At 45.9% G+C, this 20,808-nt stretch overlaps 2 protein-coding genes across 4 annotated transcripts; one reads left to right on the top strand and one right to left on the bottom strand.

The window, feature by feature from the left end:
* Positions 1-2,086: 2,086 nt before the first annotated feature.
* On the bottom strand, positions 2,087-4,872 carry B3galt6 (beta-1,3-galactosyltransferase 6). The gene has a single exon (XM_021656083.2). It carries the CDS (start codon positions 4,727-4,729, stop codon positions 3,752-3,754), a length of 978 nt encoding a protein of 325 aa, XP_021511758.1. The 5' UTR covers positions 4,730-4,872; the 3' UTR covers positions 2,087-3,751.
* A 128-nt stretch (positions 4,873-5,000) lies between these two features.
* On the top strand, positions 5,001-20,732 carry Sdf4 (stromal cell derived factor 4). 3 transcript variants are annotated; one of them, XM_021656100.2, is made up of 7 exons: positions 5,001-5,150; positions 9,061-9,390; positions 11,465-11,601; positions 12,932-13,045; positions 19,300-19,458; positions 19,659-19,834; positions 20,298-20,732. In XM_021656100.2, the coding sequence occupies exons 2-7, from the start codon at positions 9,068-9,070 to the stop codon at positions 20,472-20,474; spliced, it is 1,086 nt and encodes a 361-aa protein (XP_021511775.1). In that variant the 5' UTR covers positions 5,001-5,150; positions 9,061-9,067; the 3' UTR covers positions 20,475-20,732. The 3 variants fall into 3 exon arrangements, with proteins under 3 accessions (XP_021511775.1, XP_021511770.1, XP_060234864.1); XM_021656095.2 differs by lacking the exon at positions 5,001-5,150 and adding an exon at positions 5,201-5,404; XM_060378881.1 differs by lacking the exon at positions 5,001-5,150 and adding an exon at positions 5,277-5,411.
* The last annotated feature ends 76 nt before the right edge of the window (positions 20,733-20,808 follow it).

Here is a 20,808-nt window from a genome sequence, read left to right as displayed (position 1 = left end):
GCCTCTGTTCTTCCACATCCCAACCTATGCCTCTCCAATGGGACACTTCGGACTCCATCTGAGTTGAACAGTGGTCTATACTGGAACCAAACTTTCCATTCTCAAATCCCTCATGTAGGAACAACTTTTACTTAGCCGTGCTGAACCATCTTATAGTCCACACAATTCCCCTATTTTTGTTATTAAGAATTCTGGTAAATATAGACTCCTTCAGTCTTAGACAAATTAACAAACATATGCTTAAGATGGGCTCCTCCCAAACTGGCCTCCCACATCCAGGCCCATCCCTGTTCACCGCTACTTAGCTATCATGGACATTAGGATTGCTTCTCTTCCACCCCCCTGGCTACTATGGACCAGCCCTACTTCACATTCATGGTGTGGGAACCCAATCATAATGTGCCCACCCAGAGATATCAATGGACGGTTCTACCCCAGAACATGAAAAACAGCCCCTCCATCTGCGCATGATTTGTTTCCTTGGCCAGAGCAAGAGTATAGCCTCATTGCCTGGTTGTCCATTATTGCCTGGTTGTCCATTATACGAATGACTTGCTACTTGCACATCCCCCCAAGGATCCCCTTTTGAACCTACTAAAAATATTAGTCTTGGATCTTGAGAGCCTTGGCCTTACAGTTGCTAATGAGATTCAGACCCTGCCCCCTTTAGCTTCCTGGGATATAAGACTGCCACTGAGATCAAACCTCTCACCCCTTGGATGGGAAGAGAGGAAGGACACCACTATGGATTAGTGTGGGGGAAAAACAAACAAACAAAGAAACCACGTGGACTGAGAGGAAAGACTCCAATAACGGCACAAAAAGGCCCAGACGAAGAATACAAGCAAGTACCATGGGATTATGGATGGAAGGTGGACCAGATGAGGAGGATTAAGGTGGATGGCATTGGATGGAGCTGGGACATGGGGAGGCTATTGAGCCAGTGTAAGTGAAATACCTACCTGTTCCAAGGTAAATAAGGCAATTACAAAATCTAGCAGGTGTCTGTGTCTTATTATTTGTGATATCGGGTTAAATAATACTGCTGTGATAATCTTAGGGTTAATAATAAACATGATATAGGCCAATACACACACACACACACACACACTCTCTCTCTCTTTTTTTTTTTTTTAATTTACAACAACAGATTTCCTACCAGAGGTATTTTGACACCTGTGCTGTTTTCTGTGCAGTTATCTGGAGTCCTTGGCTTGAGTCCTGGCTGTCTATAGCCACATGGTCCATGTTGTTCAGTCTATTCAAGCTCATTCTGAAGGGCAGAGACCATACATTCCTCATGCAATTCCAAGGTTTAGGTGAAACATCCCAGGTGAAAATGATTGGTATGAATCCTGGTCTTGCTATCAATAACGTCCCTAGAAAGCCAGCAGTCCTGTGAGGGCAGTCCCTTTCAGCCCCACTGGATCTCACAAACTCCTAGCTAGGAACCACATACACACAGGGCAGTTCATCTTCAGGAGCCCAGAAGACAGAATCTGGTATTAAGACAGGAGATTCGCAGTCATTGACACACCCTTCTCTCAGATGCAGGACTTTACATTCCAGGCCTGAATCTTCTACTTTAAAGAAAATAACCCAATGACATGGCTTAACAAAAGGGGTGGGGGAAACAGAAGAAAGGAAAAGGAAGAATCCAAACATGCTCATGTACAGACTGAAAACTTAAAGGTGAGTTGATGCATCTCTCCCCATCCACAGTACCACAAATGGGACCAGCAAGGCTAACTCAGACACTTATCCTGGAGCAACATTATTCTATTTTTCTAAATATACCCTTACTACATATATATATTTACATTAAAAGGGGGTATGTAATATTGTTACAGTTTTTGTGGTTGGAGTGCTAGGTAGCAAATACTATTTCCTTAAGAGAGAATTTGGGAAGTCTCAACTCAGGTTTGGATTCCTAGAAGTTTACTGAAAAACAGGTAATCTTTTTTTTTTTTAAGATTTATTTATTTATCATGTATACAGTGTTCTGCCCGCATGTACACCTGCCCAACAGAAAAGAGACCCAGATCTCATTATAGACGGTTGTGAGCCACCATGTGGTTGCTGGGAATTGAACTCATGACCTTTAGAAGAGCAGCCAGTGCTCTTAACATTTGAGCCATCTCTCCAGCACCAAGGGAATCTTTCTGGAAACTTATATTGAACATAGCTTAAAAACTATGTTGTGTAACTCAGGCTTGAGTTTGCTACTAGACTCAGAAGCTTCCCATTGGCAGCTCAAATATGAGCCTAGCTCAGGACAGGCCTCGATATGCTAATGAACTAACCCCAAGGTGGCACTGATATGGCAGTCCATATACAAAAGTGAAAACTTTGAGGGTGGTCTCTAGGATTGTACTGCCAATGCTCTGTGCCAGGTTTCTATAGCCTCTGTGTTAGTATCAAGGACTTTAGACTCTTTGTAGACCTAGCCTCAGAGACCTCTGAACTCCTGGCACTGTTGATTGGCCCACTTAAGCACCCGTCAGTGCTAGCCATTACCTTACACTCTCAAGGACTTCCTGGACCTCTTCCCAGTCTACCACAACTGAAGGATTTCCCAGTGGGCAGCGGTCAAACCTGCACCCTTCTGAAATCTCCAGTGGAACCCTGTAGCAGCACTTCTGCCCAGCTATTCCCAGCTTTGTGAAACATCTGTTTAACTTTTTTATATATTAGCATGATATTGTAAGTAATGTTTGTGTGAATAAACCATTTTGAAAGACAAACTTTGTGTGGACATTCTAACTGCCAAGTGCCTTATAGTCCATAGGTTCATGCTCTCTGAAAAGCTTTAACTGAAAAGCTTTGAAAGTCAAGTCTAAAACAAAACAAAGGGACTGGCTTATGTGTAAACCTGAAAGAGAAATGGACAGTGACACATTCTTCTAAGTTTTAAAGACACCCAGCAGTGGGGTTGGTCACTCAGGTTGTTGACAGATTAATCCACAGATATAAGTTCTGATACAAGTATTTTTCATAAATAGTTTAAAAAATAATTAAGACTTGCACTCTCACCTTTTTTTTTTTTTTTTTGAGACAGGGTTTCTCTGTGTAGTCCTGGCTGTCTTGGATTCACTCTGTAGACCAGGCAGGCCCTGAACCCAGAGATTTTCCTGCCTCTGTCAATTCTTATCTACACAAGCTTACAATTTTTATAAATAGGTTCCAAGAAAACTGAATTACATTTACCAAACTCTAGCCACAGAGACAAAAAATATTATCTAAGCTAGCTGACTTGGAAATCAAGTCAAATCTCAGACTTGTACACAACAGAAAACAGGAGACACAACAGAATGGAACTTTGTCCAAACAATACAATGACAATTTTGGCAAATAACATTTTGATAGTAATATACAAATTAATTCAACATGCTCTGCAGGTGCGTCTATGCAGAACATTCAACAGTGAGCAACAGAATCCAAGTAGGGGCAGAATGAGAGCACTATAAGCTCAGCAAGTGAGGTGGGCTCTGCCCTCCCGCCCAGACGGCTCATAGGTGGCACTACAGCGGGCCAGGGAATGTGTGTGTGTGTGTGGGGGGGTGTAGATGCAGCTTCCAAACTCATAACCAGATGCCCTTACGCAGGCCTTACACAAGACCACTAACAACGAGCACACGCGGCGCAACGGGCCTCAACAGTAATGGATAGCCCAGGCTTAGATCAGAAAACTGGTCAGATTGTTCAAGCGGCCTGGCCTGTTTTTGGAGAGGCCACAGCGGCTGGAATGACATCAGGGAATACCCTCCTTACGCTGGCAACACTGGGAGGGTGGCGCTGACCAGTCATAAACATAGGAGAGGCGCAACTGCACCTCGTGCTTGCACAACTGGCCCCCATGCAGCAGCGTCTGCTGCTTCTCCAGCATGTCCTCCGGGCTCTGTTTGTGTGTTACCAAGTACTGATTGCTGCAGCCTCGAGATTTGTACTCCGTGTCAAAGCGTGGGTCGTGCTCCCGCTGCACATCCACTGGTGCTAGCCAGGTGCCCAGCGACACGTCTTCACTGTGCCACAAGCGCAGGTATTCCCGGCTGAGGCGCAGGTAATGCACCAGGTCCGCGGAGAGGACATACCCACCGCCCAGAGCGTAGGGCAGGTAGTAGTCACAGAGTTGCCAGGCGGCTTCTCGCCAGCGACCTCCGGGCTTGACGCGCCCACGCCCAGAAAAGAAGCCCCAGTAGAGGCGTCGGCGGCGTGCAGGCTCACGTGCACGTAGCTCCGCCATCAGAGCGTCCAGGCGCGCAAAAGAGTCGTCATCTGCCTTGAGCACGAATTCAAAGTCCACGCGCTCATCCAGCCAGGTCAGCATGGCCAGGACCTTGGCCGTGAGGTTCTCGTAGGCATCGCGCAAGGCGGGCAGCAGCAGCAGGTCCCCGTGCTGTGCCTGCTCAAGCTCGAGAGCGCGCCGCTCCTCTGAGTTTAGGCCGCTTGTGCCCACAGCGAAGCGCGCCCACACGTCCGTGGGGCCGCCGCGACTCCCCTGTGCCAGCCACGTGTTGCGCACCGCGGTGCGGCGCTCGATCGCGCGGGGCGCACTGGCCACTAGTACTGCCAGAAAGGCCTTAGCGCGGGGTCGAGCGGCTCCGCCGGCGGCGTGCGTCTCGCCCTCAGAAGCGCAGTGCGCCAAGTACAAGAGCGTGGTGCTGCAAAACGCCAAGCCGCCGAGGCCCAGTGCCACCCGGCGCCGCCAAGCGCGCCGAAGCACCTTCATGGTGCGGGCGGGAGGTCGCCGAGTACGCAGGCGCGAAGGCCTGAAGGCGCCTGCGCGACTGGCCGACCCGCGTAGCGGAATAGGCCTGGTAGTCGTGGGAGGACACCCTGGGGCTGGGCGTTTAGACTCTCTCGGGAATCTGACGTCCAAGGCGCCTTTGAAGGCGAGGGCTAGGACAAGAACAAGAGACACGTGAGCTTACGTGCCATTTTTATTGGTGATTTCTCGGAGGTTGCTTCCGCCCATAAGAAAGATGGCGCCACCGACGTTCATGCCTGAGTCCCTGCCAGTTCTCACGGTTCTCAGCTGACATACTCTCCCTTTCCCTGAAGAAAGATGGCGGCCGCCTGAGCCGAGGTCCGCGTACGACTTCGTGGGTGCCCAGCTGCGCTCCTCAGACCCGGCGCATCAGAAAGCCGGGGTGAGTGAGGGAGTCCCTGAAGTCGCTTTGCGAGGGGCAGGCTCGGGAAGCCACTCGCTCACCGTTTGCGACGCACTGGGTCAGAGCCCGAGTGACCCCGCGGACCGCCCTTTTAAGAGTGCGCCCGCCCTATTGCTCGGCTGCCGCTTCCGGAACTTACTCTGCCGCGGGGGACTGAGGCTCGGGGCTCTACTACCGGCTGGCGTTGTGACCTCAGCTTGTGGCCTAGCATCTCTGCCTCTGTTTCCTCTTCGGTAAAATGTGCGCCATGAGTTCTAGTAATACGAGTTGGAAATTGAAGGCCTGTGTAAAACCTTCATACTTGCCCGGCTTTGAGACAGTTTTCTTTGGCTGTACTTCCTAAAATGACAAAATGACAGATCTTGTTTATTTTTATTTACTTTTTTTTCTTTTTTTCTTTTTTTTGAGACGGGGTTTTCCTGTGTAGCCCTGGCTGTCCTAGACTAAGCTGGCCTCGAACTCACAAAGAACCGCTTGCCCATTCTCTCAAGTGCTAGGATCCAAGGTGTCCACCACCACTGCCCGGTATTTACGTTCTCATTTTTGTGTTGCCGGAGGAGAGCGAATCCAGCACCTTACAAATGCTGGGCAAATGCTCTACTACTAGGCGAGTCACCAGCCCCCTAACCACTTTTGAACTGTCTTAGACTACGTTGTTTTTTATATTGTGATGGTCTTTTTTTTTTTTTTTTTCTTTATCTTTTCCTTTTGTTGTTATTGCTAGTTTTGAGGCAGGGTTTCATGTAGCCCAGATTGGCCTGAACTTCCTATTTAGATGAAGCTGGCCTTGAACTAGTCTGTAATTGACATACTTTCAAGGCCAGCCTGGTCTACTTGGCAAGCTCTTGGCCAAGTAAGGCTACATAGTGAGATCCAGCCTCAAAACAAAAACAAAACAAAAAAGCAAGTAAGCAAACAAACAAACAAAAAAAAAATAGTGTGATTTCATCAGAATTGTAAGGATGGCAGAGAAGTACAAGTATTCCCCAGCCACCCCGTGGGTGCCTGAAACCTGAAACCTCAGGTGAACTAATTCCTGGGTGGACTGTTTATTCCTATAGGTAGGTACAGCAAAGTTCAATTTATAGATTATGCTTAACAACTAATCAAAATAGAGCAGCTGTCACTTAGTTTGACAAATTTAATGTCATTTGACTGCTGTTGATGGCAGATCAAGGGGTCATTGTCACCTCCACTGGAAATGTTACCGGCTTTCCTGCTGACTACCTGTTGGGAACTGATTTGTGTGTAGGAGCTATGACAAGATGAAACTCCTTGAAGTCCTGATCTAGGGGCACAGGCAGGTGGGGAGGAAGAGAGCAGCTGCCCAACCTGCAAACTTTTGCATTACGATACATTTTAGTCATGCAGCAAACTTTTGCATTATGATAACTGTTGTGGCCTAGTAGTGGGCTATGTAGCTCTGTGGCAGAATACTTGTTTACCAAGGACAAGGGAAAAAACTGAACCAATAAGAGGAAGTCCGTTGATGGACTCCTGGTTGTTTGGGGCTGCTTTTACATAAGATGAGTGATTGGTCCCTGTAGTTTATAAAGAATAGAATTGAGAACTTTGTTCTTTCAAGGAGCAAAGTATACTTAATACCAGGAGGAAGTTGTCTTGGTTTTCATGACTAAGAGTAGAGACATCAGGAACAGAGTCATATTTCAGGGCTCCTTGCCCTGAGTTTCATCTTGTCATAGCTCCTACACACAAATCAGTTCTCAACAGGCAGTCAGCAGGAAAGCCGGTAACATTTCCAGTGGAGGTGACAATGACCCCTTGATCTGCCATCAACAGCAGTCAAATGACATTAAATTTGTCAAACTAAGTGACAGTTGCTCTATTTTATGATTAGTTGTTAAGCATAATCTATAAATTGAACTTTGCTGTACCTACCTATAGGAATAAACAGTCCACCCAGGAGTTAGTTCACCTGAGGTTTCGGGTTTCAGGCACCCACAGGGTGGCTGGGGAATACTTGTACTTCTCTGCCATCCTTACAATTCTGATGAAATCACACTATTTCTTTTTGTGTTGTCTGAGTGACAACAGACTCCTTTAGCTCCGGGCTCTTGGTAGGATATACTTCCTAGGGCACACTTTGAGTACTGTTCTAATGGCTTTACACTATGCTTTTGAGTAGTACTTTGTCACAGGATATTTGATCCAATTGTGAACCCCAAAATTGTAACTATAAACCCTGTTTCTTGTTTGGTGTGGTTGAGCGATATCACACAGCTCTAACCCAAGAACTCTGTTTATTGTAAACAGGTGATTATGGTATAGTTCAGCCCTAGCACACACCTTTAATTCAAGAACTTTCTATATGAAAGATTTAATAAATTAACCCTAGGTCAAGAGGCAGAGCAAGAAACCATCTGACAAGGGATTAAAGAGTAGAGGGACTTTGAGTTGAAGGGTATTTGAGACAGGTGTAGAAGTAGAAGTGTTTAAACTCTGGCTTTAGTTCTCTAGCTCTCAATTTTGGGGTTCACAATGGGATCAAAATCCTGCCACAGAACTTCCAGTATTTAGTGTCTCTGGAGACAGCATTGGTTGGGTGTCTTAGATTCTAATAGCTCGGCAATATTGGGATAAAGAAGCTAAGTCAGACAGGGTCCATTCGAGGGGAGACAGCTGCCACACAAAGGTGGGACAAGACTGCTCCTGGAAGTCCAGCAAATTGGCAGGAAGATGGATTTGGGGAAGAAGTAATTGTGTTTTCCATGTTCTGTGCACAAGTAGACTTCCTGGGCACTTAAAGTTTCCTAGTGTTCTTGGTGAGCTTGAGTGCAGACATGTTAGTGCAGGCACAAGTGTAGATGTATATGGTTGGTGCAAGTGCTGGCTGGTGACTGCAGTTTTCACTTATTCAACACACAGTGTACATAGATCCCCACACAAAATTCTGAGGTGGGAAGTAGGGGCCACTTAGTGAGAAACACATCACAAAGGTCAGATGACTTAACCAAGGTCACAGAGCTCAGTGTTAAAGTTGGGATCTGGATTGTGAGTGACCACAACCATATGGTAAACCCTGTAATACTGATCAGGGAGGGACGGGGTCAGATTTGCTTCGTTGTGTTGCTGGCAGGCTATACTGTTGGTCTGTGGGGTTAGGGTGCTGGATAAATGAGCACCTATAACTGGTGACAGCTTTGAGCTGGGACTTCAGTCTGGCCAAATGTGTTCCTTCAGTTTCTTTTTAAAAAGTAAAACATTATTTGTTGTCTTCCCCCCTTTGTCTTTTTCCTGTGGTGCTGGGAATCAACCCTCCAGGAGTTGAGCATGCCAGACAAATGTTTTACTGAGTCATAGCCAGCCCTGTATATGTGAATTTTGTTTGTGTTTTGAGGCAGGATCTTACTGTTTAGTCATGGCTGGCCTGGAGCTCAAAAACTCATAGAGATCCATCTATGTTTGGAGGAACTCATAGAGATCCTTCTGTGTGGTGGGATTAAAGCTGAACGCTACCATACCCTGATTGATTATTAAATCATGTTATAAAATAAATGTTTTTAGTGAAGCATTTGCTGGATTCCACTTACCTGTGGTGGTCTGTCTTTTTTTTTTTTTTCCTCCTGAGACATTATTTCTCTGTGTAGCCATGGCTGTCCTTAAACTCTGTCTGTAAACCAGGCTATCCTGGAACTCAGACATTTACCCACCCTGAGTGCTGGGATTAAAGGCAAGTGCCACCACCACCTGGCCTGGTCTGTCTTCTTTGTAGACTGTCAAGTTCTAGAGGCTGCCATCAGCCTTCATCTTTCTTGGCAGTGCTAGTAACCCAGAACCTCTGTAGTATTCAGGGCTCTACTTTGAGCTGTGATTTCCCTTTCTTCCTTACTGCCGCCTCTGACTCCAGCTCCTGGTTCACACCTTGCAGGAGTTCCATGGTCTGGCTGGTGGCAATGACGTCCAGGCAGACTTCCCTCTGTGGTCTGGCTGCTTATGGGCTCTGGTTCTTGGGCCTTGTCCTTCTGATGGATGCATCTGCTAGACCTGCCAACCACTCATCCACTCGGGAAAGAGCAACCAACAGGGAGGAAAATGAAATTATACCACCAGACCACTTGAATGGGGTGAAGCTGGAAATGGATGGGCACCTCAACAAAGACTTCCACCAGGAGGTTTTCCTGGGAAAGGACATGGATGGGTTTGAGGAGGACTCAGAGCCACAGAGAAGCCGGAGGAAGCTGATGGTCATCTTTTCCAAGTAGGTGTCTTGTGTGTTTCCTGCAAATGCATGCCAAGGGATATAGCATTTGAGGTGATAATCCAGTTGCCATAAACTATTCTTCTAGCACAGCAATTCTCAACCTAGGGGGCATGAACTCTGGGGATTAATGATTCTTTCACAGAGATGGCTTAAGACCATTGGAAAACATAGATGTTTGTTTACATTATGATTCAGACCAGTAACAAGATTACAGTTATAAAGTAGAAACGAAAATAATTTTATGGTTTTACCCTTTAATACAGTTCCACAACATAAGGAACTGTATTAAAGGGTATCAGCATTAAGGTTGAGAGCCACTGCTATAGTACCTTATACTTTGATAGGACTTGGAGGGCCGAAGCTGGGCTGCTCAGCTATATATAGGCCCTCATGGCCAGGCAGACCTCAGGATAGACTTCTGCCTCCACCCTCACCTCTCAAGGACTTTGGGCATCACTGTTCCAACTATAGGCTTTATCGGTTGAAAAGCATAAAGTCAGGCCAAAGTGGAAAGTGGAGTGGCCACAGCAGGTTATAATTCTACCCTTCCTCTCTTCCTCCCTTCTTTCCTCCCTCCTTCCCTCTCTCCCTTCCTTTTTTTCTAAGGTAAGATCTCACTTTGTAGCCCTGGCTTGCCGTGGACTCGCAGTGATCCTTCTGCTTGTCTGCTTGCTTGATTTGTGTTTTTTTGAAACAGGATCTCTCTATTATATAGCTCTGGCTATCCTGGAACTCACTATGTAGATCAGGCTGGTCAAATCCTGGGATTAAAATTGTGCACCATCACACCTGGCTCTCTGTTGTTGTTGTTTGTTTTGTTTTGTTTTTTGAGACAGGGTTTTTCTGTGTGGCCTTTGCTGTCCTGGACTCACCTTGTAGACCAGGCTGGCCTCCAACTCACAGAGATCCACCTGCCTCTGCCTCCTAGAACGCTGAGATTACAGGTGTGCACCACCAAGCCTGGTCACACCTGGCTCCTTCTCTGCTTTCTCAGTGCTAGGATAAAAGTTTTTGCAACCATATCTGCCTTCCCCCCCCCCATTAAGTTTTATATTTACTCAAGGGCAATTTTATTAGAGTTTAAAAGGAAAATAACTCAGGAAAGGCAAGCTGTAAATCTCGGCAGTTGCCTTACCTTAACCCTGAAGAGGAACATTCTAGAGAGAAAGAAAAAAAAAAGATGCTATTTGAGTTACTGGCATGGAAGTTCACCACATTGGCAGCAGATGGCCAGCCACGTAACGGAGAGGTAAGAGGCTTTAGAGAAATAGTAAGGAAGCTCAGGGGAAAAAAAAAAAGCATACGTTTAGTTCTCTTCTTCTACCATGTCAGTTCTTGGCATAAAACTTAGATTGTCAGGCTTGGTGGCAAGGGCCTTTCCTCACTGGGCCATTTACTAGTCCTGATGCATATTCTTTCTTCTGACATTCTACTGTGTTTAGGGGTTCCTGTTATCTATCCCCAAGTCCCAGGATCTTTGTCACTAAGACCTTGGTTCTATTCTTGGACAAAATGTTAGGTTTCGAAAGGGACTTTGCTATTCCTTTGTTGCATGTGAAAGTTTTTGTGTGGTATAGCTGACGTATGTAAACTGCTGTGATCAGAAGGGTTATGAGCTAGGTATGCCTTTAATGCTAGCACTCAGGAGGCAGAGGCAGGTGAGTCTTTGAGGTCAAGGCCAACTTACTCTACAGCATGAGTTCCAGGACAGCCAGGGCTACATGGAGAAACCCTGTCTTGAAAAACCAAATAGACAAGTAGATAAATAAATGAAGGGTTATGATTTTGCCCATTGTACCTCAAGTGGGAGAGAGTCTATGATCTATTCTGTCTTCAGATGGCAGCTTCTGACTTAACTGCTCCCATACAATCTTCCTTATAGCCTCTGGTCCTCCCTGGTGGCCCCTAGTGTGCCCCCAGTCACTGGGTTTTCTGTAACAATTCCAAATGGAGTGTGTTGCTATTTGTGGTAGATTCACGGCTACCTGTGTAATTCCTGAAACTAGAAACATTTGCCTTTCTATTGAGGGTTCTAGAGCCTGTCTGATGCTTGTGGTTTGCCTGCTTGTAGGGTAGATGTGAACATGGACCGGAGGATCAGCGCCAAGGAGATGCAGCACTGGATCATGGAGAAAACAGCAGAGCACTTCCAGGAGGCTGTCAAGGAAAACAAACTACACTTCAGGGCTGTGGACCCTGATGGTGATGGTACAGTGGGCCCAATTGGCAGAGCTAGGTGAAATGGTTGAAGTCAGGCAGGATACTCCAGGTAGGACCTGACCAATGTCCTCAGGCTAAGGGACAGAAGAGTGGAAGAGGACACCATAGGGGTAGGGGTTCTTAAGGCATGTGTTAGTTTCTGATGCTGGCTGTGCATTTGTTGAAACTAAAGGACACAGCAAGTACCACACTGACATAAGTGATTAAAAAAAAAAATCCATGTGTGTGGGTGGGCACACGTGTACACATACTTGTGGAGGCTAGGATTAACATTTGGCATTTTGAGTCCAAAGCTCCCTTGATTTCATTAGTCTAACTAGCTTGTGCCAGAGATTCTGCTTTCAGTCTCTGTTTTCAGTCTGGGATTATAGATGGACCTCCACATCTACCAGCTTTTACACAGATGTTGGGGATTCAAATTCTGGCCTGTATGCTTGCACGGTAAATGCTTTACCTGGAAACCATCTCCCCAGCTGTGACCCAGGTATTTTAGTTGAAAAGTAGTACTAGGCTGGGCAGTGGAGGCCCATGCCTTTATCCCAGCATTTGAGGGGAGGCAGAGGCAGGTGGATCTCTGAATTCCAGGCCATCTTGGTCTGCAAAGTACGTTTCTGGACAGCCAAGAAACCCTGTTTCAAAAAACCAAAAAAAAAAAAAAAAAAAGAGAAGAGAAAAGAAAGTAATACTAGATCCACGTTGGCAATCTCAGTGCTCAAGAGACTGAACAAGAATCTAAGCAGTCAGGGCCAGCCTGGGCTACATACTGAGATCATTTCTTAACACACCAAAAAAACCCAGTAGCTCTTAAATGTTTGGGGTTCCAGCCGGACGCAGAGGCTCACTCCTGTAATCCCAGCACTTGGGAGGCAGGGGCAGGTGAATCTTTTTGAGTTAAGGCAAGCCTGGTCTACAAAGTGAGTCCAGGATAGCCAACACAGAGAAACCTTGTCTTCAAAAGCCAAAAAAAAAAAAAAAATTAGGTTTCCCTTGGTGTTCTCCCATTATGCCGCCAGTCAGTATCTCTCAGCCCCAAGGGATAAAAGTCCCAGCTGACTCTACTGTTGAGGAAATTGGTACAGGGTACTGGTCAAAGCTGTGGGCTGGGTACTAGTTGCTCTGCCTCTGGATTCGACTGTGGTAAATCTGGAGCTGCAGATATCCTCAGCCTCCCCTAGTACTAGGCAGCCAGCACAGAGTTTATACCCTCTGCCCTGTGGCCGTCTGTGGCCCAAGGATTTCTAGCAGATATCCTAAAATAACTGTCTTTTTCATGATCTTCCCTGCTAAGTGTTGTGACAGGATCGTGATCTCTTTTCAGGCCGTGTGTCCTGGGATGAATATAAAATGAAGTTTTTGGCAAGCAAAGGCCACAGTGAGAAAGAGATTGCTGACGCCATCAGAAACCATGAGGAGCTCAAAGTGGATGAGGAGAGTGAGTGCTGGGTACCAGCAGCTGGATATCAGGTTGCTGTGCTTCCATAGGGTGGGCTGGCTAAGAGTGGAGGGCTAGCTCTGTCTTGGCTTGAGACTTGGGATCTGGTGCTTTAAAGTATGGGCAGGGAGGACCTGGGTCCAGCAAGAGAGCTCTTTACTAGCTCCTCTACTAGGGAGCAGCACCCTTTGTCAAGATCTTGAGTCACTTGAGCTGAATAGTGACATCCACAACATTCAGCAGTGCCCTGGGACCTCAAGAGTGATGTCACTTCCAGGTGGAGCTATGGACAGTCTGGTTTGGAGGTAACGTTGACATGCTGGTCTTTGAGATATGGAGCAGGACTCAGAACTGGGAGGAATAGAAAGCCCTGAGGGGCAGTTGTTAAGAAGGGAAGTCTGGAGCTGGTTTGTAAAGCTTAACTAAAGGACCTTCATGGTCCCTGGTCCTAGACCCTTCTCCCCTCATTCCTTGGCTGTAGCTGGTGACTCATTCACAGCCCTTGTCTGGCTCTGTGGAGGGTTAGGACTGTGGTGTCCTGTTATTACCCATAAGTGACTCATCGGCTGGTCACATTATGTGCAGTTCTTGGCAGATGTCCACATAGTGCTCTGCCATCTCAGTCTATCTGTGCAGCTTACCTCAGGAGAGGCCACTGTCTATAGAGTAGCACTTCACACCTTTCGAGACACATTTTGCTTTGATGTCTATCCTGTGTGAGACATGTCACTCCTGTGTCTTGAGCCTGGGGTGTCTTTGTGAAGCTCATTCTGCTATCAGGACTTAGTAAGAGGTGTTTAGAACTTACACTGTTGTTCTGGCTGACTTTTGTGTCAATTTGACTCATGCTAGAGTCATCAGAGAGGAAGGAGCCTCAGTTGAGGAAATGCCTCCATGAGATCCAGCTGCAAGGCATTTTCTTAATTAGTGATTAACGGAGGAGGAGCCAGCCCATTGTGGGTGGTGCCATCCCTGGGCCGGGGTTGTTTTTTTTTTTTTTTAAGAAGGCAGGCTGAGCAACTCAGTAAGCTTCCCGATCAGCTTCTGCCTCCAGGTTCCTGCTCTGCTTGAGTTCTGTGAACAGTGATGTAGGAATAAATCCTTTCATCCCCAACTTCCTTTTTGGTCATGGTGTTTCATTGCAGCAATAGAAACCCAAAGACAACTATCAAAGGTCTTCATGCCTGAGCCTCATCCATATCGGATCTTCTTGAGCCTGTGTATTAGTTACTTTTCTATTGTGATAAAACATTACCAAAGGCAACTTAAAAAGATTTTATTTAGGTTATGGTTCCAGAGGGTTAGCATTCATAATGGCAGCATTCAGTAAGCATGGTGGCAGGAACAGGAAGCTGAGAACTCACATCTTGAACTGCAAACATAAAGCAAAGAGTGAACTGCAATTAGGCAAGACTGTAAATACTCAAAAGCCCAATCCCAGTGATTTACCTCCAGCAAGGCGTTACCTCCTAAACTTCTCCCAAACAGTGCCATCAACTGTGTTTAAATGCCTATACTGGGGTAGGGGTAGGGGGGGCATTTCTCATCAAAGCCACTACATTCCACTTCCTGGCCCCCATAGTCTCATGACCATATCATAGAGAGAGAGAGAGAGAGAGAGAGAACACCAAGGCCTTTTCAGAAAAACAGCTTTAATGTGCATGTATAGGTTCAAACAAACCATGCTCATTAAAAAAGAACAAATAAACAAACAAAAAAAAAAACAACCCAGTTCTCAGGAACAGTGAAATAGCTTTTGTTGTGATTTTTGTTTCTTTCTCTCTCATGTATGCTAACTTACAATTTCATTGGTTATTTGAAAACCTTAAGGTGATAAAGACTGGTGGAAAGACGTTAAGAGGATTGTTGCTTTTGCAGAGTATCTTGGTTCAGTTCCAACACCCACGTGGTGACTCACAACCATCTGTAACTTCAGTAGCAGGAAAATCTGATACCTGGAGTACCAGGTGCATAAGTGTCACACACATTCATACATATAACATAATAAAAATAAATTTGAAACAATTTTTTAAAACTTAGGGTGGTATTCTAAAGATGTCCTGGATGTGGAGGAGAGGAGGGGTACTTGGGATGTAGCAAGGTTTCACATAAGCATTTTGACAAAGACTAAGCCACATGGCAGCCTTTCTGTGTATCTTCCAAGGTCTCTAGGAAGGCTTGCTAAGCAAGGAGGAGTTTGCAGGAAAGCTGTGTTTAAGTTTATGTATATTCAAGGACATTGTTTGACCCATGTGACTTTTGTTTTTAGTTGCCCTGGCTCTCAGGGACCCCTTGTGACAATAGTACAAAATGTTTGTAGTCCAAATTCAAAAGTCCCTGTAGTCTTTATTTGTTTGTTTGAGGCAAGGCCTCCCATACCCTAGGTAGCTCAGCTCACAGAGAACACCTTCTGCTTCCCTAGTACTGAGATTAAAGGCATGTACCACTATATCCAGCTCCCCATTGTTAGATTTGTTTTGTTTTTCAAGACAGGGTTTCTCTGTGTACCTGGCTGTCCTGGAACTCACTCTGTAGACCAGGCTGGCCTTGAACTCAGAAATATGCCTGTCTCTGCCTGGGATTAAAGGTGTTCACTACCACTGCGGGCTCCATTGTTAGATTTTTGAAGCAGAGTAAAGAGACAGAAGGCAGAAGAAGATGAGGGTCTGAATTTCAACAGATGATACTGTGTTTATTAACACACACAATGAGAGGCAGTCTCTCTCCTGTGGGAAACTGAGGGGTCTGCCAAGGGGAAAAGCTATTACCCTTTATAGGGTGGGATGAGAGGCTTGAAAGTAGAGAAATTATTGAAGAACCCAAGGTGAGACAATCTGTCCCCACATTCCTTTCTGGGCTGAACAAGGTCAGTGTAATCTCCCAGGAATCCTGTTTTTATAGGCAAGGTGCTCTGTCTCCCATAATCTGTACACAGGCACTGTGTAAAAGTCCAAAGTCTCATCTGAAATACAAGGCAATCTATCTGTAATGTCTTGTAAAATAAAAATGCAAATTATATATAATGGCACAGGATATACATTACTATTCCAAAAGGGAGGAAGCGGGTCACAGTGAGGAAATACTGGACCAGTACTGGACAGAAATCCAGCAAGGCAAACACCAAATCCCTCCATGTCTAATACCAAAGGGCTTAGATGGCACTGTCCCTCCTGCTTTCCTGCCTGTAGCATACATGTCTTGGGCAGGTTCAGCTGTTGGCAGGTAACCCACAAGTCTGGCATTTCTAACACCTTGGGGTCTCTACCACAACCCAGGATTCACTCTTACGCTGTCATTCAGTGGACCTCCCTACCACAAGCTGCCTAGCCTCAGCAGCTTTCTGAGAGACTGGAGAGGAGGAACCCATCACCTTGTCACTCTTGGATCTCTTTTGCGTCTCAAGCCAGTACCACATGATTGACACTACAAAGTTCAGCTGCCAGCTTGGGATGGTTCCCCCTTGAACCACATTAGTAACAGTTTTTGTTTTCTCTTTCTAGGAGCAGAAAATTCCTTAGGCCTTTTTCTTTTATAAGTTGCAAGCTTAGCTGAGTGGCTTCTTACCCTAAGGGCACTTTCCCTTTGTTTCAGTGCAGATTAGGGCTCTCCTTAATGACACTAACAAATTACAAGCTTTTCCACTACATGTCTTGGTTATAACATAAGCTGCTTAGTATGCTTTTTTTTCTGTACATTTTATATTTTTTCTTCCCAACTTGTTCTTTATTATAGACCTATGTAAACATTAATAACCACACCACAGATTAAATATTATATAGTCTTAACATCTCCACCAAAGAAATTAGTCCATTTCCGTTTCCATGTGTAAACATATATGTACTTATTTTGTCTACATATATGTACCACATGCATTCCTGGTGCCCAAGGAAACTAAAAGAAGATATCAGATCCTTGAAGTGGTGTTACAGATGTTGTGCGTTGCCCTGTGGATACTGGGAATTGAACCTGGTTCTCTGCAGTAGTCAGTGTTCTTAATCACTGAGCCATCTCTCCAGCTTCTAGTCCATTATTTTTCAATTTAGCTTTGTTCAAGTTCTAAGGACAGTGGCAAAGACAGCCAGATTATTTGCCAAAATATCATTAGAAAGCCCTCTAGTCCAGTTGTTAATATTGTTTCCCTCTGAAGCCTTTTTGAGCTGGGCCTCTACAGTCAGTATTGTTCCTAGCACTACTGTCTTCCAAGCTCCTACTCTAATGACCCTTAAAGCTCTACATGTTTTTTGAGTCCGGAGTTCCAAGATCTTCCACATTCTTACCCAAAACCAGCAGGCCAGGTTCTTCATAGCAACACCCACCGTCTGATAATGACTTCTCTGTTAGTTTCTTTTCTGTTGCTATGATAAAGCACCATGACCAAGGCAGCGTATAGAAAGGACTTTATCTGGGCTTGAGGTTCCAGAGGGTTACAGTCCATAATGGCAGTGACAGAATGGTGGCAGGAACAGGAAGAGGAGCACTTTCATCTTGAACTATAAGCATGAAGCTGAGAACATGAACTGAAAGTGAGTGTGACTATTAAACACTCAAAGCCTGACCCTGGTAATGTACTTTCCCCAACAAGGCCTCACCTAGCCCTCTTCAAACAGCATTACTGTTTAAATGCGCTAGACTATGAGGGACAATTATCATTAAAACATCCTTGACATCAGCACACTGAAGGGCCTTTGCTGGTCTTTAGTGATCTGAGCAGTTGGTAGGCTCCTGGGGGTAGGGGATATGCCTTTTAATACCCTTGTGTAATACTGGTGGGTCTCCCTCAGCATTTGGTGGAAGTCTTGGAAGAGAAGTCTGCCTCATATCACTTTTTATTTATTCTGAGACAGGGTTTCTCTGTGTAGCCCTGGCTGTCCTGGACTCAGTTTATAGACCAGGCTGGTCTTGAACTCAGAGGTCCACTTACTCCTGTTGGGTGTCAATTATCTCTGGACTGATCTGCCAGCCACCCAAGTAATGCCACGGAGACTTTTTATTAATGTGAAAGCTTGTCCTTAGCTTAGGCTTGTTCCCAGCCAGCTAGTTTAACTTAAGTTAACCCAATGCCAATCCACACTCTACCACCTAGCTCATCACCGCTCCTAGTACCAGTGTCTGTCTCTCCTCTGTGTCTGGCTGGTGAATCCCCCTGATTTTCCAGAGTTCCCATCTCTGCCCGAAAACCCCACCTATCCTCTCCTGCCTGGTATAGACTGTTTAGCTCTTTATTAAACCAATCAGAGAAGGTGATGGAAAAGATATTTACAATACACTTAGACTGGTGTTGCTTTATTAACAGTTAACAATACCAAAATCCAGCCTGTTTTGTCTCAACTCTCTGCCCCTACAGAAATCAGTATTTGAATAATACAAAGACAATTTTTACACAGTGCACAAAAGATTATCCCAACATCCACCTGCTTTTGGCATTAAAGGCATGTTTTTTTGTTTTCTTTTTTTGTTTTTTACTTTTTGAGACTCATTCAAATGATCTGCCTGCTTTAGCCTCCCAAGCAGCTGGGACTACATAGGCTGGTGCCAGCATATCCTAGTCCCATCACCTTTAATTGAGTCCTGTTATTCAGGTCAGATTAACCCAGGAAGTAATATGCATGAAGGCCTCTTGGTCTGGTCTGTGGTGAGCAGGTATCTGAGGGAGAGTCAGGATGTAGCCATGGGCAGACTAAGGACAATATGGTAAGGCCATGAAGGCAGGCAGAGATTCTTAAGGTTCCTGGAGTTGAGCAATCTGAAAGCCTGGACACTGGGATTTAGTCACTGACTACGTTGAGTCCCAGATAGAGAAAGATTCATTTCTGCCTGAGCAGTATGGAAGACATCAGAAGATACATAGGCAACAGTTGTTCAGAAGAACAAGTGGAGTCCTTTGGAAGCTTTGCTCACTACCTCAGTCATTTCTAGAAACTTTTTTTCTGCATTCTATGCTCTCTGAGTGATAATATACATGAAAATGTAGAGAGGAACAAAAGTGACACCTTTGTTCCTACAGACGTCAATAAGGGTGAGTCAACCTCAGTCTCAGAGAAATTTCCATTTCTGCTGAGGAATAAACAGCTTGGAGTGTGCAAGAAAGGTGGGTTGGGCAGTATTTAGGGTTCTATGTGTCCCTTCCCAGGACCAGGCTCTTCTGGGTGTACTAGCACCCTTAGTCTTGAGTTCAAGCAAAACCTCATGGAATCTTATGGGTGCTTGCCTTAGTGTCTGGCACGTCCAGGTATTCACAGTTGTGCCTCCTGCAGCACAGGAAGTCCTTGGGAACCTGCGAGATCGATGGTATCAGGCAGACAATCCTCCTGCAGACCTGTTGCTGACTGAGGACGAGTTCCTTTCATTCCTTCACCCTGAGCACAGCCGTGGCATGCTTAAGTTCATGGTTAAGGAGATCGTTCGGGACTTGGGTAAGGCTTGTCCTCACCATTGACACTATTCTAGGCCTGAGGGTGGCCAGTGAGCTTGGAGCATACACTGCTGAAGAGGGTTCCAAGCCCCAGGGTAGGTGGGCCTGTCCTGTTTGGTTTTTGAGGAGGTTCTTGAGTGGTGCTCAGTTTTAGGTAGAGCTCCAGCTAAACAGTACCTCCCTCCAACTGTTTATCTGTAGATCAGGATGGTGACAAGCAGTTGTCTCTGTCTGAGTTCATCTCCCTGCCTGTGGGGACTGTTGAAAACCAGCAAGGACAAGACATTGATGACAACTGGGTGAAAGACAGGAGAAAAGAGTTTGAGGAACTGATTGACTCCAACCATGACGGGATTGTGACCATGGAGGAGCTGGAGGTGAGCAACGGTGCTTATGAATGCTGGTGTGTCCCAGGAGTGGCCCTGGGTTTGGAGGGTGTGGGCAATCCTACAGTAAGATCCCAAAAGAAAGGAACTCGCCTACAGGATGACCTAAGACAGTGGGCATTGCCATTAGTACCCTCTTGACTGTGGACCATTGGCCTGTAGAAAGCAACTCCTTAGGCTGTGGAAGGCAACTGGGAATTTGTTTGTTTCGGTACTTAGGATGAACCCAGGGCCTTTATCCTAAACAACTGTTCTGTCACAAAGCTACATTCCCAGTCCTTTGTTGAGGGATTCTTAAGGTCCCTTTCGTATGGGACCAGAAGAGAGCACATACTAGCCCCACTTCTGAACTGATCTTTGGGCTGGCATGTAGGTGTGGGGACTGTGGGCACAGAGCTACCCTACTGACATGTTGTCAGGTATTGGGTCATTGACTTATGCCTGGATCTCACAGAACTACATGGACCCCATGAACGAATACAATGCCCTCAATGAAGCCAAACAGATGATCGCCATTGCTGATGAGAACCAGAACCATCATTTGGAGCCTGAGGAGATCCTCAAGTACAGCGAGTTCTTCACTGGCAGCAAGCTAATGGACTATGCCCGCAATGTGCATGAGGAATTCTGAGCATGCCCCTCCACTGGGGCTAGATCGCCAGTATACGGTCTGACCCTTCCCACACCTCAAGGAGGCTGTGGTCCAGTGAGACCTGTGGTTGACTTGGTCTGGATTGGGTCTGAAATGCTACCTACCCTGTGTCTGTGGGCTACCATAGGCCCCTAAAAGTGCTGCCCCAGAATCTTTCTTTTTCTGCTGTGTCCATATGCTCTGGCTCAGCTCCTGCCACAGCATGGCCCAGGCTTATTAAAGATATGCTTAATAGGCTATGTGTCTTCTCCAGCATGTGTCTGAGGCAGCAGCCTTTCTGTACCAGTCATGAGCTGAGCTGCATTTGCTTGAC

The sequence above is a fragment of the Meriones unguiculatus genome, chromosome 3, assembly GCF_030254825.1.
Source record: "Meriones unguiculatus strain TT.TT164.6M chromosome 3, Bangor_MerUng_6.1, whole genome shotgun sequence".
In the NCBI taxonomy this organism is placed as follows: Eukaryota; Metazoa; Chordata; class Mammalia; order Rodentia; family Muridae; genus Meriones; species Meriones unguiculatus.
This window is presented reverse-complemented; position numbering and strand designations above follow the sequence as displayed.